The sequence below is a fragment of the Stegodyphus dumicola genome, chromosome 6, assembly GCF_044657685.1.
Source record: "Stegodyphus dumicola isolate Sdum_Otavi_A_Nest chromosome 6, ASM4465768v1".
Taxonomy (NCBI): domain Eukaryota; kingdom Metazoa; phylum Arthropoda; class Arachnida; order Araneae; family Eresidae; genus Stegodyphus; species Stegodyphus dumicola.
The window spans coordinates 152,102,752-152,123,566 of NC_140773.1; the positions used below are offsets into that span (position 1 = coordinate 152,102,752).

Genomic DNA, 20,815 nt, shown 5'->3' on the forward strand with positions numbered 1-20,815 from the left:
ATTTAATATATTAGTTTTAGATTATTACAAAACTTGTCTTCCATCTCTTGAGTTTTTATTGTGTAATATAATAGACAATTTTATTTATATTTTATTTTGATAAGAAATGTAGTTATGGATTGTATGTTTTTATGAATTAAAATATATAAACAAATTTTAATTTTCTAAAGAAATTCTTAATTGCATTTAACAAAAATATTCTTCAGAATTGAATAGTAGTATAATATTTTCATATTTCACTTCTCAGAAGGTGTAATTTAAAAATTCTTATAAAGTATGCACACAAATATAATTTGATAGTTAATGAAGATTTTCAGAATAAAATACTATGAGAACTGCAATTTTATTTACAGCACATATTGTGAAATTTCGTATTCAGAGTAAGCAAATTTATTTCTTTCGTATCAAAATGTGAAGATCTTATTTTAAAAATTATGCTAACTTTAGCATCCACAGCAAAGTTTCTATTTCATTGATTACTTAGATTTCAGTAAATTTCATTTATTTATTTTAATTTTCATGATCAGTAATCCATTATTTTGGATTCACACATGAAAAGGCTTGCATGTTTTTTTTTTTCTCTTGCTAAAAATGTGAAAAATATGATTTCCTCTGAAAACAGGTTGCAAGAAATAATGCTTTGTGTCTATGAATATAGACATTCTCATTTTTTTTCAAGCACAAAGGTTGAAGAGGGCTATTAGTCTCGAAACAGCAGTTTGCATCGAATCACTTTTTAAATTGTTGTCACCAAATATAATTGCTCTGTATTATATTTAAAGTAATTAAGTGGTGAAGAATCTCCATGGATGCATGAATATTTTTTGTACTCTGTAAAAACAATGGTACCTAGAGCCGTCAAATTTTGAATAATATAGTCCTCTACTCGAATATGGACACCTTGAAGCCTGGATTTTGAATTGGTTTTATTATCTACTTCATAGCAATTTCAAAGCGAGCAATGGCAAGACTGTCTATTGGAAATTTTAAAGATATGCTGTTTTGAATTATTTTTAGCCCAACGTGTATGTGCGTGAAAATGGGGGGGGGGACACACACACCCTTTTGGTCATATAAAATCTGAGAGCTTTCAGATTCCCCCCTTTTGAAAATACAATAATATTTACATTTTTTGTACTTCACACTCTGTGATCCCAAGTATCATGTCTGATAAATTTAATATAAAATACTTTTAAATTACAATTAATACAGTAAATTAGGGAAAAAATCCATATTTCCATTTAACAATATAGATTTAGTGTTGAAAGATTAAACAAGTATAACAACTGTAAATTAATCAGGTCTTAATGTTAAAGCTTTTCAAATGCTAAATACTGAATCCTATTGTTAAATCAGGAATAACCAAATTTGCACAAAATAACCCTTTTAGACAACAGAATAGAATTTTACTCAAGGTATTCAAAAGATATAAAAAAAGAGCAAAAGGTACATTCAGTAAAATAGTCTACAAATCATTAACCCGGCATTACTCATGCACAGTATGAGATACACACCTCCCGAAATTTTTTAATCTTCCTTTTAAACTTTTTTGAGGATCTGGATGAATCTTCGTATAGCTGATTAAGATAATAAACTTTAAAGGAGAGGAAACCTGCAGAAGAATTCAGAAAGTAATTCTTTGGATATCGCCTCGACGGGTATATTATACCCTGCGAGAGTGTCTGTGCTATAGTTCTAAGTATGCAAACAAGCTTTCAAATTATACTTTCGATATGGTGTATTATAGCAGTTACGATGAAAAATGTGATATTTGAGAAATTTATTGGATATTTGATCTTCGGATGAATAACTATCATTGGATAAGAAAAAATAAAAAAGAGATTCCTCCAATGTTTTTGAATTCAAAGAAGATAGAGATTTACTCCTCCATGTTTGGCTTCCGAAAAGACAATAATAGTCTCACATACACCCAAAAATAAGAATGCACTTCTACTTTCAACTATGCATAATGATGATGCAATAGACTCATCTACAGGAAAATCGAAAAAACCTGAAATAATAACTTTCTACAATTTATCTAAAGGAGCGTTGTAGGCAAAATTGTTGCCACATATTCAAGGACTAGGAAATCTAATCGATGGCCAATGGCAATATTTTTTGTACTGTTGAACATTGCTGCAGTAAATGTGCGAATTTTTTTGTTATGTATTACAAAACCACCTACTGAACATCAAACGAGGTGATCATTTTTGAAATATTTGGAATTTCAACTTGCAAAAGAATGCAAGAAAAACAGAAGCCAATAAGCGATGCTTCCGTGAAACTTAAAAGAAAAACTAGGATCCATTGAAGACATCGCACTTACCTACAAAGTAATATCTAAAAGATTCCCTGTGTTAAATGTTCATCTAAAGCGTCTTTCCCTTGCTAGATGGTTCCAGGGGTTTCATTAGTGAGAGAAATTAAAACTTTTTTTTGTTTTTGTTTTGTTTTTTGTAAACAGTTGATAGTTCGGTTTCGAATCCGTGTGATGGAAGGATAAATTGTTTCCTACAGCCATAAGAGAAAAAGAGAGGCTGTACAAGAAAATGTATTTAAATATTAATTTTTTCCTTTTGAATGTTTTATGTAAATAAAATGTGATGTTAAGAAATTCAATTGTGGTTTTTCTGTAAAGAAGATTGCCAGCTGAAACATCACGTCAGATTCAACAATGCATCAGAACAGGTAAATGATTTTCTTCTTGTTTTTTTTTAATCAGTGATATAAATAGAACCTGCATATGTCAGTGGATTCTGACAACTTCGATCAACAGTAGTTGATTAATTACATAATATAATAAAAGTTTTGGCGTCCGCCATCAGGACGTGTTGTCCTAAAGAAGAACTAGTTATTTATGCTTTCGAAAACAAAAGTACTTGAAATATGTTTATTTTCTGAAGATGCATTTTGTTGAATGAAAGCATGTTTATATTTAAGTTGAATAGAAATAGATATTTAGTATTTTCAGCTTAAAATATATATTATAAGTTTTATGTTTTTGAATAAAAGTAATTTCAACGTAAAACAAATTTATGTGTAAGAATCCAATAATGGATTGAGGAAATAAGATTACGTTAAAAGGATTACTTTAAGATCTAAGATAAAGTATTTGAGTGGAGTTTAAAGTAAAAATGAATATTGATATGATAAAGAAAAAACGTGGAACGGCACACAGTGCTTTTACTAGAACGGTTAAGGTTCTAAAGAACAAAATTAGTAAAAATGCTCAAGCAGATAAAGCTGTATGAAAAGATAAAATTGTGGAAGTTACAAACGATAACTGCCGAGTTAAAATTTTATGATTCAGAGGTACTAGATTTATTGATGAAGGGCAGTGCCACTGAAGATGATTTAGAAACCGAAGTTATAAGCTGTGAGGAATATTCTGATGAATTCATCACAATTGAAAGAAAAGTTAGTGCATTACTAAATGTAAACAAAGTTCCAAATGATACAGTTTTTAGTAATTCTGATGTCAGTAGTAGTAACTGTAAAGTCAAACGGTATAAATTACCTAAATTGAATATAAAACCTTTTGATTCTCAGTTAATTAATTATTTGCCATTTTGGGCACAGTTTAAGAAGATACATGAAGATAAAAAATTGGATGATTGTGATAAGTTCCAATATTTGCTACAAGCTGTAGAACCTGGAACTCGTGTTGGGCATTTATTAGAAAGTTACCCGATAACTTCAGAAAATTATTCAAAAGCTTTGAGAGCTTTTCAAGACCGTTATGGGGACAAAGAAATTCTTATTGAAGTGTATGCCAAAGAATTTTTGAAATTAATTACAGCAAATGCTCAAGCTAGGAGTAATTGTGTGACTTATTTACCAAGGTAGAAACACATGTAAGGTCTTTAGAATCGAAGGGGCTTGATATAGAAAGTAATTCAGCCTGGCTATACCCCATGATAGAATCCTGCTTACCTGATGATATTTTAAGAGCATGGCAGAGATGCAATATTAGGGGAAAGGAAGATTCTGATAGTGAAGTGAGTTTTCCGAAGTCAAATTTAATGTTGTTAATGAACTTTTTGAAGAGGGAGGTAGCGGGTGAAAAAAGATTACAGTTAGCTAGGTCAGGCTTTGAAAGTATTATCCCAAAAGAGAGAGTAAAAGAGAAAATACTGAAAAGGGATAACAAGTACCCTACTGCAGCTGGTTTATTCGCTGCTAAAGAAATGTCGTGTTTGTTCTATGGTAAGTCGCATGAAAGTAAGGACTGCATAGTCGCCAGATCGTTCTCTCTCGAAGAAATAATAAAGAAAGTCAGGGAAAAGAACTGTTGTCTGAAATGTTTACGCTTTGGCCACCGTGCCAAAATGTGTAAAGTTTTTGTACGCTGTCATGTCTGCTCAAAACCTCATACGGAGCTTTTCTGTCCTGAGAGAGGTAAAACGAAAGAAATTAGTGATAAAAGTAAACCCCTAGCGAATATCCAGAACACACTTGCAAATCAGCGGTGTTCAAAAGAAGTAGCTCTCATGACACTAGAAATACTAATTATAAGGGTAATAAGAAAATTAAGAAGGTAAGGGTAATATTGGACAGTGGGTCCCAAAGGAGTTATGTTTGAAAGAGCACCGCGAAAAAACTTGGTCTTAAGCCTCTTGCTACAGCAACTATTAACCACACGGTATTTGGAGGTGCAGAAATAGAAGCTAAACCTCATAGTAAATATAAAATTAAATTAAGTGCACCGGGTAATGGTCACAAATCAGTTCTTACAACCGAATTCCTTGACCAAGAAAAGATATGTGGGAACATTCCATGCATTCCAAAGGAGTGTGTTCTAGAAGAGCTTAAGAAACATAGATTATGGATGTCAGATATTGGTACTGTGTGTCCTGAAATAGAAATTTTAATTGGCAGTGATGTTATGGCCAACTCCTAACAGGACAAATCAAGCAACTGAACAAGGGTCTAACGGCAATTCAGACAAAACTTGGATGGACAATTTGCGGTGAGTTGGAGAATCCATCCCAAGGTTACGTGAATAGTGGTACAGCTAACATTGATGACTAATTTATCTCTGAGAGAACTTAGCATTCCAGATTTATGGCGGCTAGAAACAATAGGAATTAATGATCCCACTGAAACGTTGTCTAAGAAGGAAGAGCTAGCCCATGATTTTTTCCTCAAAGAACTTACGAGAAGTGAAGATGGGCATTACCGTGTTGGTCTTCCATGGACTTGTATTAACCCAAACATTCCTTCAAATAAAAATGAAGCAGAAAGAAGGTTGTTTAGCACTACAAGAACACTGAAGAAGTTAAGTAAATTTGAAGATTATGACCTAGTCTTTAAAGAATGGCAAAAAAGAGAATATCATACAGGAAGTCTCAAAAAAGGAACTAGAAGAAGTAGGAGGCCATTGTTTGTGTCACCATCCAGTTGTTAAGCCAGAAAGTGCTACTACGTCTAAGACCAGTTTTTGACGCCTCATGCAAAGTTGAAAGAGCACCATCCCTAAATGACTGTCTCTTCAAAGGACCAAACTTGATAGAAGAAATTCCCGCTATATTATTGAGATTCCGAGAAAAGGCTATTGCTGTTGTATCCAACATCAAAAGAGCCTTCCTCCAAATTGAAGTTAAGGAAGAAGATCGCCGATTTTTGCGATTTTTATGGTGGGAGAAAGCAAATAAAATTAAAGTCTATCAATATAGCAGAGTATTATTTGGAGCTACTTGTACCCCTTTTTTACTCAGTGCAGTTATAAGATACCATTTGAACAAGTATCCAAAACAACTCAAAACAGTTACTGACAAACTCTTGAAATCCTTCTATATTGACAACTGCGTAACCTCCGTAGACAGTGCAGTCGAATTAGAAGAATTTATCTCAAAGTCAACTGAAATTATGGCTGAAGCTAAGATGGATTTGAGATTATGACAGTTTGGTCTGGTAGAAGAAATAGAAAAATTGTCAACTGAGAACAGAAATTTGTTTAAAGAAGATCTTACAACTCCAGTTTCGGTTTGGGGATTAAATGGGATAGAAAGGAGGATTGTTTAATGATCTGCAATAAATCTGACGCTGAAATAGAAAATCCTACTGAACGGAAGATCTTGTCTATAACACAAGGTATTTACGATCCCATTGGTTTTCTCATCCCAGCATTGTTACCAGCCAAGCTAATGATTCAGGAGGCCTGGTCAGCTAAGTCAGAATGGGATTTCCCGATTCCAGAGAAGATCTAAACGGACTTTCAGAAATGGTGTAGTGAATTGAAACAATTATCTAACTTGAAGGTAAACAGACGCATAGGTTACAGAAATAAAGAAAAATGGTCTACGAATGTTTCTTTGCGACGCGAGTCAGAATGCATATGCAACAGTAATTTTCCTGCGCTGTGATGATAATAATAGGATTCCGGTACAGCTTCTAGGAGCAAAATCTTGACTTGTGCCAAAAAAGACTTTGACAATCCCGCGTCTAGAACTTCTTGCTTGTGTTTTGGGAACCAGATTAGCAAACTATTCGTGTCCCTACAATACCAGTTTATTACTGGATGGACTCTTCAACGGTTATAGCATGGATACAAAGAAATGACCAATGGGGTACTTTTGTGGGTAACAGAATCAGAGAAATATGCAAACTCACAGAGTCATACCAATGGTATCTTGTCCCAGGTAATCTAAATCCGGCGGACCTGTCATCCCGTGGTTGTAGTCAGAGACATCTTATCGAGACGAAATGGTTGGAGGGACCAAAATGGTTAAAAGACGAAGAAAATAATCGGCCTAAATCGGAACAGGTTCCTAATGAAGATTTAGTTATGTCAGAAAGAAAGAAAACTGCTATATCCTTATTTACCTGCGCAAAAGTAGATCAATTCAAGAATTATGAGAGAGTTTGGAAATTTTGCAGATTTGTAAATATTATTTGTTGGATGAAAATATTCATATCCAAATGTAGAATAGAAATTATTTTTTCCCATCTGAGCTCTCGATGGAAGAAAAGAAAGAGGCGGAGAAGTTCCTTTGGTCAAGAATTCAGTTAGAAAATTTTGGTGATGTCTCAGGTTCTGTCAAAGGTCTTGTTGTTGTGAAAGATCAAAATAACATAATACGAGGAAAACCAAGTTGTTAGAACATGATGATGAACTTTCGTTCAAATATCCAATTTTGTTGCCATCAAAACTTCACGTAGTAAATTGTTTAATACGAGACTGCCATTTAAAGAACTGCCATGCTAGTCTCCAGACTGTTGGTTCCATCCTGCAAGAAAATTTTTGGATTATTTCTGCAAAGCGTAACATCCGAAGTGAATTATCAAAATGCATGAGATGCAAAATATTTACTTCAAAACAGTTTGTCACTCCACCTATTCATCTTCCATTTGACCGAGTCACAGACTTGAAAGTTTTTGAAGTCGTGGGCATAGATTTATGTGGTCCTCTCTTTCTAAAGAACAAAACCAAGGTATGGATTGTCATTTTCACATGCACTGTGTATCGCGCCATACACTTGGAATTAGTGACTAATTTGTCAACAGAAGGTTTCATTTATGCTCTCAGGAGATTTGCAGCGAGAAGGGGAAGAATTTCAACAATCTACAGCGACAATGGAACTAACTTCAGGGGTACCAACAACCTTTTGAAATATTTAAATTGGAGTCAAATAGAAAATTCTGAAGACCTAGCTCCCATTAAATGGAAGTTCATTCCTCCAACAGCTGCGTGGTGGGGTGGATGGTGTTAACAGCTCATTCGCAGTGTAAAAAAATCTTCTTCTAAGAACACTTGGTAGATCATCACTCAATTTCGAAGATCTTTCAACAATATTATGTGAAGTTGAAGCTGTAATGAATAATCGAAGTCTTACATATATTTCAGAAGATTCTGATAAATTTATTCCTTTGAATCCATCATCTTTTATTCAAGACATCCAAGAAATTGGTATACCTGATCTAGAGAAAATTAATTTCCAGAAACTTCGAAAAAGATACCGGAAATGCCAAAATCTAAAAGATCAATTGAAAAATAGATTTAAAAAAAAAAAAAAAAAATTTTTTTTGGAAATCTCATTTAAAAATCAAGAGAAAAGGCTCAAGTGATCCAGACGGGTGATGTTGAACTAGACAACCGAAAGAGACTTAACTGGCCAATAGGAAAAGTCACAAAATTGTTTCCAAGTAGAGATGGTTGTACATATGTGGCAGAGGTAAAAAAAAAAAAAAAAACCTCTTCAGGAACTTTTGTGCGACCGATTCGTAAACTTCGCCATTTGGAGATATCTAAGAACGATGACCCAGTAATCCAGCTGATGAACTGTATGAACACTTTTCATAACTCAATTTTAGAACGTTAACTTTTTTTTTGGCTTGAAATTTTCATAGATATTGGTTTTATTTCATTTTATTAATTTTTGAGTAATGATTCAAATTTAATTTTAATGTTTAATTTCTGGCTTCCACCATAAATTAAAGGTGGGAGTATGTTAAATGTTCATCTAAAGTGTCTTTCCCTTGCTAGATGGTTCCAGGGGTTTCATTAGTGAGAGAAATTAAAACTTTTTTTTTTTTTTTTTTTTTTTTTTTTTAACAGTTGATAGTTCGGTTTCGAATCCGTGTGATGGACGGATGAATTGTTTCCTACAGCCATAAGAGAAAAAGAGAGGCTGTACAAGAAAATGTATTTAAATATTAATTTTTTCCTTTTGAATGTTTTATGTAAATAAAATGTGATGTCAAGAAATTCAATTGTGGTTTTTCTGTAAAGAAGATTGCCAGCTGAAACATCACGTCAGATTCAACAATGCATCAGAACAGGTAAATAATTTTCTTCTTGTTTTTTTTTTAATCAGTGATATAAATAGAATCTGCATACATCAGTGGATTCTGACAACTTCGATCAACAGTAGTTGATTAATTAATTACGTAATACCCTGAATGCCCTAATAGAAAAGACAAAAAAATTAATTTATTTGTGAATGGTGTGACAAACATATATTTACTGAACACACTGCATATATTTGCAGAAAATATGCAAAATAAATGTATATGTATAAATGTGATAGTATAATAATATATATAAATGTAATAGTAATAATATAAATGTAAAAGTAGTATGATTAACTAGTTTTAAACCTGTAGTCTTCTTTTTAAATTTTTTTTTTACCTTTCGTGCATAAATTTTATGGTAGAAAATATAATGAAAGACCCTTGGGTATGATATACCCTGCACGAGTAACACTGTTCGTTTTTGTCGCGCGGGGAATGCCAAGTTAAATTGCTTGGTTATAAAACTTGACCATTTTATTAAAGTTACTAATAATGTAACAAATAGTTTTAAATTGCAATGAATTTTTCAATTGATGCAAAATCATTACATACATCTGTATTATTAAATAATGCTGAATCTGTATGTATGCTCCTCACATGTGAAAAAAAGGTTGCACTTACAGCCATGTAATTTTGAGTATATATAGTCTTACACCTAAACGTGCACCTCAAAGCCGAAATTTTGAATTTGTTATTTGTTTCTTAATTTGTGCGAATTTAAGGGAGTCTTTATTTAGAAACTTGCGTGTTTTAAAAGTGATGTGTTGCCATTTGGCAGAACTTAACACATAAACGATTCAAATTCAAACAGAAACTCGGATATTTAAAAGTGGTATTGCCTCTTAGAAAAGCATATTTATTTGTCTCTCAAATTTAATCAACAAACTTAGAAATTCAAAAGCATCTGTTGTCACTGCTCGCAAAAAAGTTTTTATTTTTTACTTGTCCATTCAACAAAGAGTAAGATATTTTTTTTTCAGACTTAATCTTTTATTGATTAACAGTCTATGCCAGCAGTTCTCAACCTTTTGACCAATGCATACCATCTAAACAGAAATTGAAAACCTTTAGTACCAACACTCTTGAACAAAGATCAAATCGCATAAATTTACGAATGTTGGAGAAAAAACTCAATCAGGATGTTGGGGTTTTAATTTTTGAATTTAACAGTTAAAAATACTTTGTTTCTTTGCGTATCACCTATTTTTCGCTTGCGTACCACCGGTTGAGAAACCCTGGTCTATGCAATTTTAGAAGCAATAGAGTTCTTCATCTCTATTTAAATATTAACTATTAGATTCACTTTGAAATTACACTACCTACACTTATTAAAATTACTATATATTTTTTCTTTTTTATAGTAACAATTTAAGGTAGCTGTCCAATGCACATACAATATTAAATGGTGAAATATTAAACCTTAATTTATTTGGGTTACAAAAAAGATTGTACAGAATTTAAAAATCTCTTGCAACAGAGTTGTTATATTTTCTCTCAATAAAATGAATGCCATCTATATGAGGAAATTGTGTTGACTAATTAAATGCGTATGGCAAAGCATAGAAGAGCTGTCTGCCTCAGATGAGGAATGCTTTCACGGTGGATTTTAAAGAATTTGCAATCATTTCTCATAGCATATTAAAAATGCATGAAAGCAAACTAATAGTGTTCACTCATCTCATCCTTTGAGAAAACTTGAATGAATTTTCGATTAACAAACTCAATGATATGATAGCAGCTGTATAGAATAAAACATAAAGACAAAAATATTTTGCAAGCTATCTTAGTAAGAAAACTAAACATTGGTATGATAAACAGAAAAGGCTGAAAACAAAAATAGAAAACTGTTGGCATCACTTAATCTGCATCAGGAATTGTAAACATAGCTGCCTTTAAAATTTTTGCAATTTTGTTGTTGAATTGTACAGGGCATAAGTGCAAAGAAATGCTATTTTCAAGCTAAAAAGAAATGGGTAAGCAGGAGTGAGTGCACCAGCAGATTGCTGAACTGCGATCTCTGTGAAAGCTTAAAAAGCCTAACAAATCCTTTTGGGCAATCGTTAAAATCAGAACCTTTTCAGATTTTTTCTTTTAATTATTTATTATTTTTTTAATAGATGAAATGCTAAATGTTAGATATAATGAGGCACAGAGTTAAAGGAAAATGACATATGATTTGTGTTTATATATACTATATATATATATATATTGCTAAGTAGGAGGTAGTGGTGCTTAAAATTAATTACAAATATTACAAACTACATAATTTTTAAGAATATTTTATGGCAATAAAATGAGGATTTTCAAATATTCACTGTAGAAAAATTTTCAATAATACTTAAAAAGCAAACGTAAAAATTGAAACAAACAAAACATATATATAAAGATGGCACAGTTTTATAATACAGTAGAACTCCATTTGTCTGTACTAAATATAACTGACTCATTTCAGATGGCATTGATTTAAATATAGTTATAGCATTTTAAAGCAACAGCCTGTATTATATCACATTTATACTTCTGCAATATAATAAATGCACAATTTATTTAATTTAGAACAATCTGATTTTTTAAAAATACTTATATGACTGAACACAAATTTTTTTATTCAGAAATCATTAGGTCTAAAGTTTAAAATATAATAATAATCTCTTGGATAATCTCTTCCCACTTGAGAGACAGAATTGACACTATACACCGATAAAAGTAGATACTATAAAATAAATGTATCAAGCAATGAGGAAAAAATATTAAAAATAATTAGGAATGATCGGTTTTGAACTCTTTGATTCAATATTTTTATTTCAATTACACTTAAGCTCAGTTAAATGGAGTTACACTGAAAAATAAAATATAAATAAATGACAAATGTTGGCACAAAACAATAAAAATTCTTTCAGATAAGCTTAGGCTTTATATAATTTTTTAACATTTAAAAAGAATTTGATTTGGATGCTACACATAAATAAGAATACACAAGTAAGGTTCTACAGCAAGGCAATATTTTGAAAAGTCATTTTACTCATTATAAAATATTTTTAAAAATTCCTTTACTGCCTTCAAATATTTATTTTTACCAAACTAGAAACAAAAAATATATTTTATGTATACTTTTGATGTAGAAACATTCTTAGTGGAATCTTTCCAGAACATTTCAAATATGACTTGTCAAATATTGCCATTGCATGAAACTCAATTTATCGTATAGGCAGCCTTGCAAATAACCACTTGCCAGAGAATTGTTATTTAATAAAGTACAGTCAAAAGTCTTTAATCCGGACTCATCGGGGCTTCGGTGATTCCAAATTATTGATTTTTCCGGATTATAGATCATGAGTTTAAATCTGGTAATATGGCATGCAGAAATTATAAAATTAAAAATATGAAGCCGTAATTTATGAAATAAAGAGCAATTATGATCTGAAGAGTATCAAAATTTACAAAAAAAAAAAGCTTAATATTTATTTGTTTACTTTATTAAACATTTCTTTAACACGCGCATGCATAAAGCATACATTACACACAGTTGAAATTAAAAAATTAGAACCAGAAAACTATTCGATGTGTATTCTTGATATTTATAATGATGAGGAAATTGATTTAAATCATATCAAAGGAGGAGTACATCGAGATGAAATACTACATTTAGTAAGGAATTATAAGTCGAATGAAATAAAAACATCTGCCCTGAAGAGAAGGATAGTGCTGACAGATCACAACTTCCAATTCATTGCGCGCTGCGTCCCCCCCCCACAGAGCAGCGTGAAATTGATAAACATATTTCGGAATGGTTAGAGAATCAAAGGATATACCTTTATCCATTTTTTGCAGCAATTCCACTTTTTGTTTGATAGACATAAAAACATGCTTTCGCTTTTTAGATCCTTTGGTAGCTCCAGAATCGGAAATTCTTTTTGACATAATTATAAAAGTTCAAGCTTACTTTTTTAAAATTGCTCTAACAGTCTGCAAAAAATAATAAGCCATATCCAATTAGCTTATACCGTCCATTATACATTAAACCTGCATGCGTAAAGGTATTATGCGCATACATTGACGCATGCGCAGAAAGTTTGTAGCTTTGAGGTCCGGATTAAAGACTTTTGACTGTATATGATCTGTATATGATCCTTAAACTTTCTATTAATCAGCACATAACATAATAAAATAAATCTTTACTTAACTTTTAATAACAATTTATGTGCATTAAAATATATTTAACTTATATTCACCTCATTTTTATGAACGTTAGAGGTATTAATAGTTTCTTACATTATATATTACATACATAACGCAGAACCATATTAAAAAAAAATATGTACTAAATGTCTACAGATGTACAACAAAACATTTTTTTTAAATGCAGTGAAAAACATTACAGCCACATGTACTTTTGCATATAATTTTCTAAAAGAAATAAAACTTTCTGTAAATTGTAGGCATTATAGTCCATCTATATTTCTGATATACATCAATAACACCCTTATTGATACCAAACTTGTAAAAATAAAAATAGCTATAACAGAATTTGTATGAATTTTTTGACATCCTGAAATATCACAAAAGTCTATTTCATTATTTTCCATTGAAATTATGTATAATTTTTAATAAAGTTCCAAAATTAATCCATATTTGGAATAAAAATGTCTGTTACAAATCAAAACAGCAATTACATATAAGTTGCAAAACACTTTGGCCATTAACAATAACATAATATTCTATCAATTCTCTCACTCTTTCTTTTTGTGTGTGTGTGTGCATGTGTATGTTTGCATCCTCTCTCTTTTTTAACATCCTTTACATTCATAAGTAATTTTTCATTATTACTATTATTAACAGTAACAAGGTAAGTTAGATTTTTATAATGTAATATATTAACTTACAGGAATATATCACATTTGTGAATTAATTTTTTATGACATAACTCATTCCTAACAGTAATTTATAAAATTATTATTCTTACTTTCGCTAATAATGTAAATATCATCTTAGTGAATGGAAAATAATTATAAAAAGTTAGGTAATAGAAACTATTTAAACATAGGTCTTCAAGAACAGATCCAAAACGTTGTGCCAGTCAGAAGGTTAATTTGAATTTTGCCTCTGAGATGGCATAGCCATGACAACAGTACATCATTAGACAATCATTTCTTCACTGGGCAGAAAACTTTATTTAGTTTTTGGTTATTTTATTTTCAAAGACCTTTTATTTTAGTTAAAAAATAAATGTATGCATATATACACATATTAAATTATTTACAATGTATTTAAAAATATATTTTATGGCATGTATAACTTAGATAATTTAAAATAAAATCCATGAAATAACTTTTAGTGAACTGATGCAAAATGAAACTTTAATGCATACTTTGAAATAAGTAGAATGATACATAGCAGTATCATACTGTTATTCAATTTATTTCTCACCCAGGATTTCCACGAGAAAACTATTTAATTTATCTGCAGAGAAATTAAATCTCATTTCAGCTTAAGAAATTTAACAAGGATATGCCTGGATCAGATATGTCTGGTAAGTTTTTTAAAAATTATGAACTCTTAAGGACAAAACTAATTTAAATTTAAACTTACATACTTTTCCATTTTTATAAAAAAAAGTAGTTTTCACTTTTAAGAAGCAAAAGCTATTTTTCATCAGAATTCATTTTAGTAAAAAATGTTATACAATCAATAAAGCAAATTAAAAATAATAATAAGCAGGAAAAGCAAATTGATTTCTCTTCTTTACACTGTTGAATTAACAGCAGTATCTTCTGGGATGAGAAGAAATGATCTAAAAAAGTATGTATAATATATATGGATAAAAATAGAGGTCCATGTATAAATAAATTTCAATAAAAAAGTAAGTATTACTTCTGGATTATTAAATATGTAGTTTAACTAATAATGCTTAACTGCCAGGAACTGTATAATGATTTTTATATTTAAGCCATTTGAGAGATCAAAATTAAATAAAGAATTTCTCATACTAAAAAGAGTTAAAGAGCACTGTATTATTCTACAGGACTATACATACGTATATGTGCATACATTTATATTATACAGAAATAGTCATAAATTAAACTTTTTTTTAATTAATTTTTCCACTTTTGCAACTGGGTTTTAAAATAGTGTTTATGTATTTATATTTGTAGATTATAAAAAATAAAATCCAATTCGACCTACATATTTACCTATTTCACACATAATATATATATAAAAAATCTGATATGTACACCACACGACTTCCTTGTACGGAATATTAAATTAAACACATTTTATCTTGCATTTCATTTAAACTTATTGGATTGAATTAAATCTACTTCGCTGACAGCGCATAAACCACAATAGAATAAATGCATTCTTTAAAATTCACTCTATTTATTTACCATAGCAACACTCTGGTGCTAGGTTCACTTAACAGTATTATATTTCGTTCATATTATAACTCAGAATGCACAAAATTTATATCATTTAAAGAATTATCTAATCGCTGTCACATGTTCTATTTAAATACTATAATAAAGCTAGAACGATGTATAAAGGAAATTAAGCAAACAAAACAAAAAAGAAACAGTTTTTCAGATGATTGAATACTTCTCATTCAATTAATTCAGTTCTCACTTCACGACAAGGCAAAAATACATAAAAACTCAAAATATCTGTATTAAAAATTATGAAGTAAATCTTAAAAGCTTATTTCCTCGAAAAAATTCCAGATAGGATTAAGCATGATTTAAATAATAAATGAAGGCGTTATCTTTGTTGTTGTGAAGCTAAGTTTCTCTAGATTGGCAACAAATCCGCTACTCAGCTCTTTCAAATGTAAACAAGAGCAATGGCCGCCATCAAATTAGGCTTAGTGGTGCCTAAACAATTTTAAAATTGTTGATAATTCTAAAAATATTGCATACGGATTTATTAAAGGCATAAAACCCTTAACCGGAAGATAAAAACAACATAATTCAATCATTTTTAAAGCAAAAAATGTACAATTGACAAACATATAAGAGTAAAGAAATTGAGATCACTGAGCCGGGTAACAGAGTGGATATATTTATAAATATATCTATATATGTTTAACGCGGCCGATTGAAACCAAAATATGAGGTGCACATCTACATGTTATAGTAGTCTTATATACAAAATTTCAACGTTCTGAGGCTACTCGTTTTTGAGTTATGCGAGATACGTACGTACGTACATATGTTCGTACAGACGCCACGAAAAATTCTCTTCAGAATTAATTTACAAAGTAATCTTATCTTAAAATTACGAAGTAAATCTTAAACACTTATTTCCTCGAAAAAATTTCAGAAAGGATTAAGGATGATTTAATTCGCAATAATAAATGGAGGTGTTATCTTTGTTGTTGCGAAGCTAAGTTTCTCCACATTGGCAACAAATCCACTATTCTCCTGTTTTGAATGTAAACAAACAATGGCCATATATATCAGAGGGCCATTCCCAAACTTAACATGCAAAATTCCTTTCTTATCCACAAAAGGTTAATGTTTTGACCATTCAGGATATATCACTTTATTGTCCATGTTCAATGTGTATACATTAAGTACATAAAATATGGGCAATTTTCACTTATTAATAAAGAACAGTGTAATATATTTTACCACTAATGTGCAAAGAGATAATTACTACCACTTCCATTTTTTCCCTCAAACTCTCTACAGCCAAATGGTAAATTAGCCATGTGAGTCAAATGGTTGATTGCCATGTGAATTAATAAGATATCAGGCCATACCTGCTGCTATACCATGCAGTTGTTTCTTATCGTAGCACAAGGTAAGCACACTGAAAATGAAATGTTTGAAACATGCATTTAGGTGAAAATCTTTGCTCAAGAACGAATTATGTAAGAAAGCATGTGAGATATGAAAATTACCTCTTCTTTTTCAAATATTTTTACTGTAGATGATGGTTAAAATTTTTTGTTAAAATCATTGCCCTAATTTTTTGGATTATCAAAAAGAAAAATGGAAGAGTTTTTTCTTACTAAATCATACAGTGCTGAAGAAGAAACCTGTTGTGAGTCTTAGTAAGATTCAGACAGTAGCAATGAGAAACAGCCGAGAATTTCCAGAAAGAGAAAAGTAAATAAAATTCGGGTATTGATAAATGTAATGATAATGAATGTGATGTAGATACTATTTTCATATTTATAAGAACTGGTTGTTAAGGACGAAAAGAAAAGTTAATACTGAAGTAAATACAATTCAGTTTAATGAATGGAATGAAATTAGTTGCCAAAAATAGTCTTTTTTTTTTTTTTTTTTTTTTCTAACTACGACAGAGGTCTTATTAATGAATTATCTGGCGATATCCATCCCTATTGTGGGTTTGCTTTGTTTATTGATGATGAAATAACAGACTTGCTTGTATTAGAAACAAACAAATATGCTGAACAAAAACTGAATGAATCTGAAATAATCATGTCTTCACGAATACACATAAATGGACACTAATTCTGATATGGATGGGATTTGTAAAAGCAAACCTTATATCTAATTATTGGTGGAAAAGCCCATTGTCTACTTTTCAGTTACCATGTATCATTCTGTCATTAAAGATTTAAAGTACTAGTTAGTAACTTCCATCTTACTGATAATATGCCTATTGCCCAGGAGGATCAACTAAGAAAAATAGTTCCACTTTTTGAAAAAGTGCAAAGAAAATATTAAGAAATAATGGAAAACATTGTCATCAATGAAGTGTTGATTCCATGGCACAAAAAACTCATTTTCAAACAGTATATGCGAAATAAAGCACATAAATAACAGATTAAATTATTCAGATTATGCTCATGCAAAGGATATATGTGGTCATTGAAAATTTATTCTGGTAAGTCAACTGACAATATTATAGAAACAGGATTGGCACACAATATATGTCTACAACTACCCGATAAACTTTTCCACAAAGGACGAAAATTGTGTATTGATAATTTTTATACAAGCTATGAATTACCTATATTATGTTTGAACCAAAAGACTAATGTAGTTGGAACACTTAGATTAGCAGGATGTGAGAATTTCATCAACAAAACAATTTCCCATCATAGTACTAAATGCAAGAAATATTTCCAACATTCATGCTGCTTTTACAGACCAACAGTCACCTGGAAAATTGAAACCACTAGCTGTTCTTGCATACAATAATAGAAAACACGGTAGAGATTATTCGGATAAAACGGTTTCTTTGCCACTACAATTAGAAAAGGATTCAAATGGCACCAAAAACTTGATATTCAGTTTCTTCTGGGAATTACAGCTGAGAATGCTTTAATCATTAACAAACTTAAGCAAAGAAAGAAGAATATAAATATCAGAAAGTTTAGAGAATTATTAGCTATGCAATTATTAGGGATGACTGCTAATGTAATTAAATCTTCTGTTTAGTGCAGTCAGCATAATATTGCCATTTGAAAAAGTACTTTTGGACAAAACATTAGACATGCTGCAAATTATGCTACTTAAATAAAAGATTTCATACAAATCAATCAAAGGCATAAAAAAAATTTTATGACAACTTTTTGTCCAGATTGCCATGACCAACCTGAACTTCATATAGAATGTTTTGAAGCATTATACTGTAAATAATTTTTGTAATAAATTTTGTTTCAATAATTACTATTATAACAATTAAATAGTCTTATAATAATCCTGTGAAATATCTTTCCAAATACCTAACAACTTACCTTTAAATGTTCAAATAAGTAGATGATGCGGTCTGATCGAAATTTTTCCCTCCTCATGAATACAGGAGATACAACAGTCAACGTGTTAAAATGTATTTTCTCATGCCATAATTTTAAAATAAAAAGTTTTGATTAGAAATTTTAAAAAAGTATTTAAAAAGAAATATATTAAGGTAAATTGTTTTAAAAAATTTGCCTTTGTATATTATAGTTCCAAATGAGATTCTAAACTGAGAACTGGATGGAGAGATTCTATACCCCGAATTTTGATATTTTTCTAGTTTCTTGGTTATCACACATACATTAAGGTTAACAAACATGATCACATTATTGCATAAATAGCTGAGAGAACTAATTATGTTTTGAATTTAAAATTTCAATAATATCATAAAATTGTTTTTCCATTGCTGAGATCTACCTTTTATACATAGTAAAAAAATAAATGCAAATTTGATGCACATATATAATCAAAATCTGTTCAAATATATAAACACAAACAATACGTTCATAAAAATATATGTTTTTACATAAATATTATGATATAAATAAAACAATATAAATAATAAACATAATAAATAAACACATATACGACCAATTTACATGAAAAACATATTATGTGTATATAAATTTATATGTGTATATTACAATTTGCACACTTCAATAAATTGCTACTTCTAGAATAAAAAAAAACACGGCCCAAGAACTCAATGTTATTAAAATTGTCTATCACAATAGATTTCAACAACTGCTGCAATGTTGTGTTAAACATGTGCTCACATGAAAAAGGATTAGTAAAATGTTAAGTAATTTTCTTTTTCATATACCATCATATAAATTTTAACAAGTCATTTTGTTTCCATTAAAACATTCAAGGCTTAATTATCACTTTTGTCTTTTCACAAATGAAAAAATGTTTTATAAGTACCTCAACGTGTTGGCATCATAGTTCTGGGAATTGGATTTCTCAGTACTAAAGTACTTTCTGCAGATATTATTGGCAAACCATTATCACTGTGAAAGCTCACCAAATGAGTCACACTTTCAAAAGTTCGATCTTTTGTTCTTACCTATTGTAAAGAAATAAAAGTTAAAATATGCATTAAACAAATTTATAACAAAAATATTCTAACTGTAGTATATCTAAAGTAAAGATAAAGCTGTAATTCAATCTACATACTGTCTTTTAAAAAGAATTATGCATTTCGTTTTGAATAAAAACAGCTTCAAACCATTATAATAAAAACCACTACAGCACAAGTCAACACTTTCAGGATTTCACCCTCAGTACCAAACCTAAAAAAACACAGCTATTTTACGGAGACCAACAGCTCCACAAGGTTCAAGAGGCTATTTACCTGATAACTGTATTGGATTCCAGGTTAAGTTGGAATAAACAGGATACTGGATGAAGGCAACATGAGAAATAAGACTACTTAAAAGGCTTACCAGTGTAGAATGGGGCACTACCCAAGAGCTAATCTGTACAACTTGTAAATCTTATATTAGGCCTCCTGTCAAATAAGGTGGTGAACTTCTCATAAATGCTTCTGAGTGAATACAAAACAAGGTTGAAACTACTCCAAAATAATGCGCTGAGAATCACCACCGGTGAGGCATTTTCTACTCCTATACAGGGCATGCAATTGCAAACATTAAGCCTCTGACTCACCAAAGGTAAAAAATCTGATGTGTACACCACATGACTTCCTTGTACGGAATATTAAATTATACGCATTTTTTCTTGCATTTTATTTAAACTTATTAGATTGAATTAAACCTACTTCGTCGACAGCGCATAAACCACAAGAGAATAAATGCATTCTTTAAAACTCACTTTGTTTACCATAGCGACACTCTGGCGCTAGGTTTACTTAACAGTATTATATTTCGTTCATATTATAACTCAAAATGCACAAAATTTATATCATTTAAAGAATTATCTAATCATTGCCACATGTCCTATTCAAATACTATAATAAAGCTAGAACTATGTATAAAAGAAATTAAGCAAACAAAACAAAAAAGAAATGATTGAGTATTTCACATTCATTTAATTCAGTTCTCACTTCGCGACAAGGCAAAAATACATAAAAACTCAAAATATCTGTATTAAAAATTATGAAGTAAATTTTAAATGCTTATTTCCTCGAAAAAATTCCAGAAAGGATTAAGCATGATTTAAATAATAAATGAAGGCGTTATCTTTGTTGTTGCGAAGCTAAGTTTCTCTAGATTGGCAACAAATCTGCAACTCAGCTGTTTCAAATGGCCGGGTACCAGAGAGGATATATTTATAAATATATTTATATACGT

At 30.4% G+C, this 20,815-nt stretch overlaps 1 protein-coding gene across 3 annotated transcripts in view; it reads right to left on the reverse strand.

Moving 5' to 3' along the window:
- Window positions 1-8,786: 8,786 nt before the first annotated feature.
- LOC118201766 (SHC-transforming protein 1-like) overlaps window positions 8,787-20,815 on the reverse strand; it is a 141,256-nt gene continuing 129,227 nt past the window's right edge. The window contains exons 12-13 of one of the 3 annotated variants that reach the window (XM_085819043.1): window positions 19,428-19,569; window positions 8,787-8,906 (exon numbers count right to left, since the gene is read on the reverse strand). In XM_085819043.1, the coding sequence (XP_085675169.1) occupies window positions 19,429-19,569 (141 nt within the window). In that variant the 3' untranslated portion in view covers window positions 8,787-8,906; window position 19,428. Of the gene's footprint in view, window positions 8,907-11,056; window positions 19,570-20,815 lie in introns of those variants that run through there. The other 2 variants (XM_085819042.1, XM_085819044.1) reach the window with 2 other exon arrangements.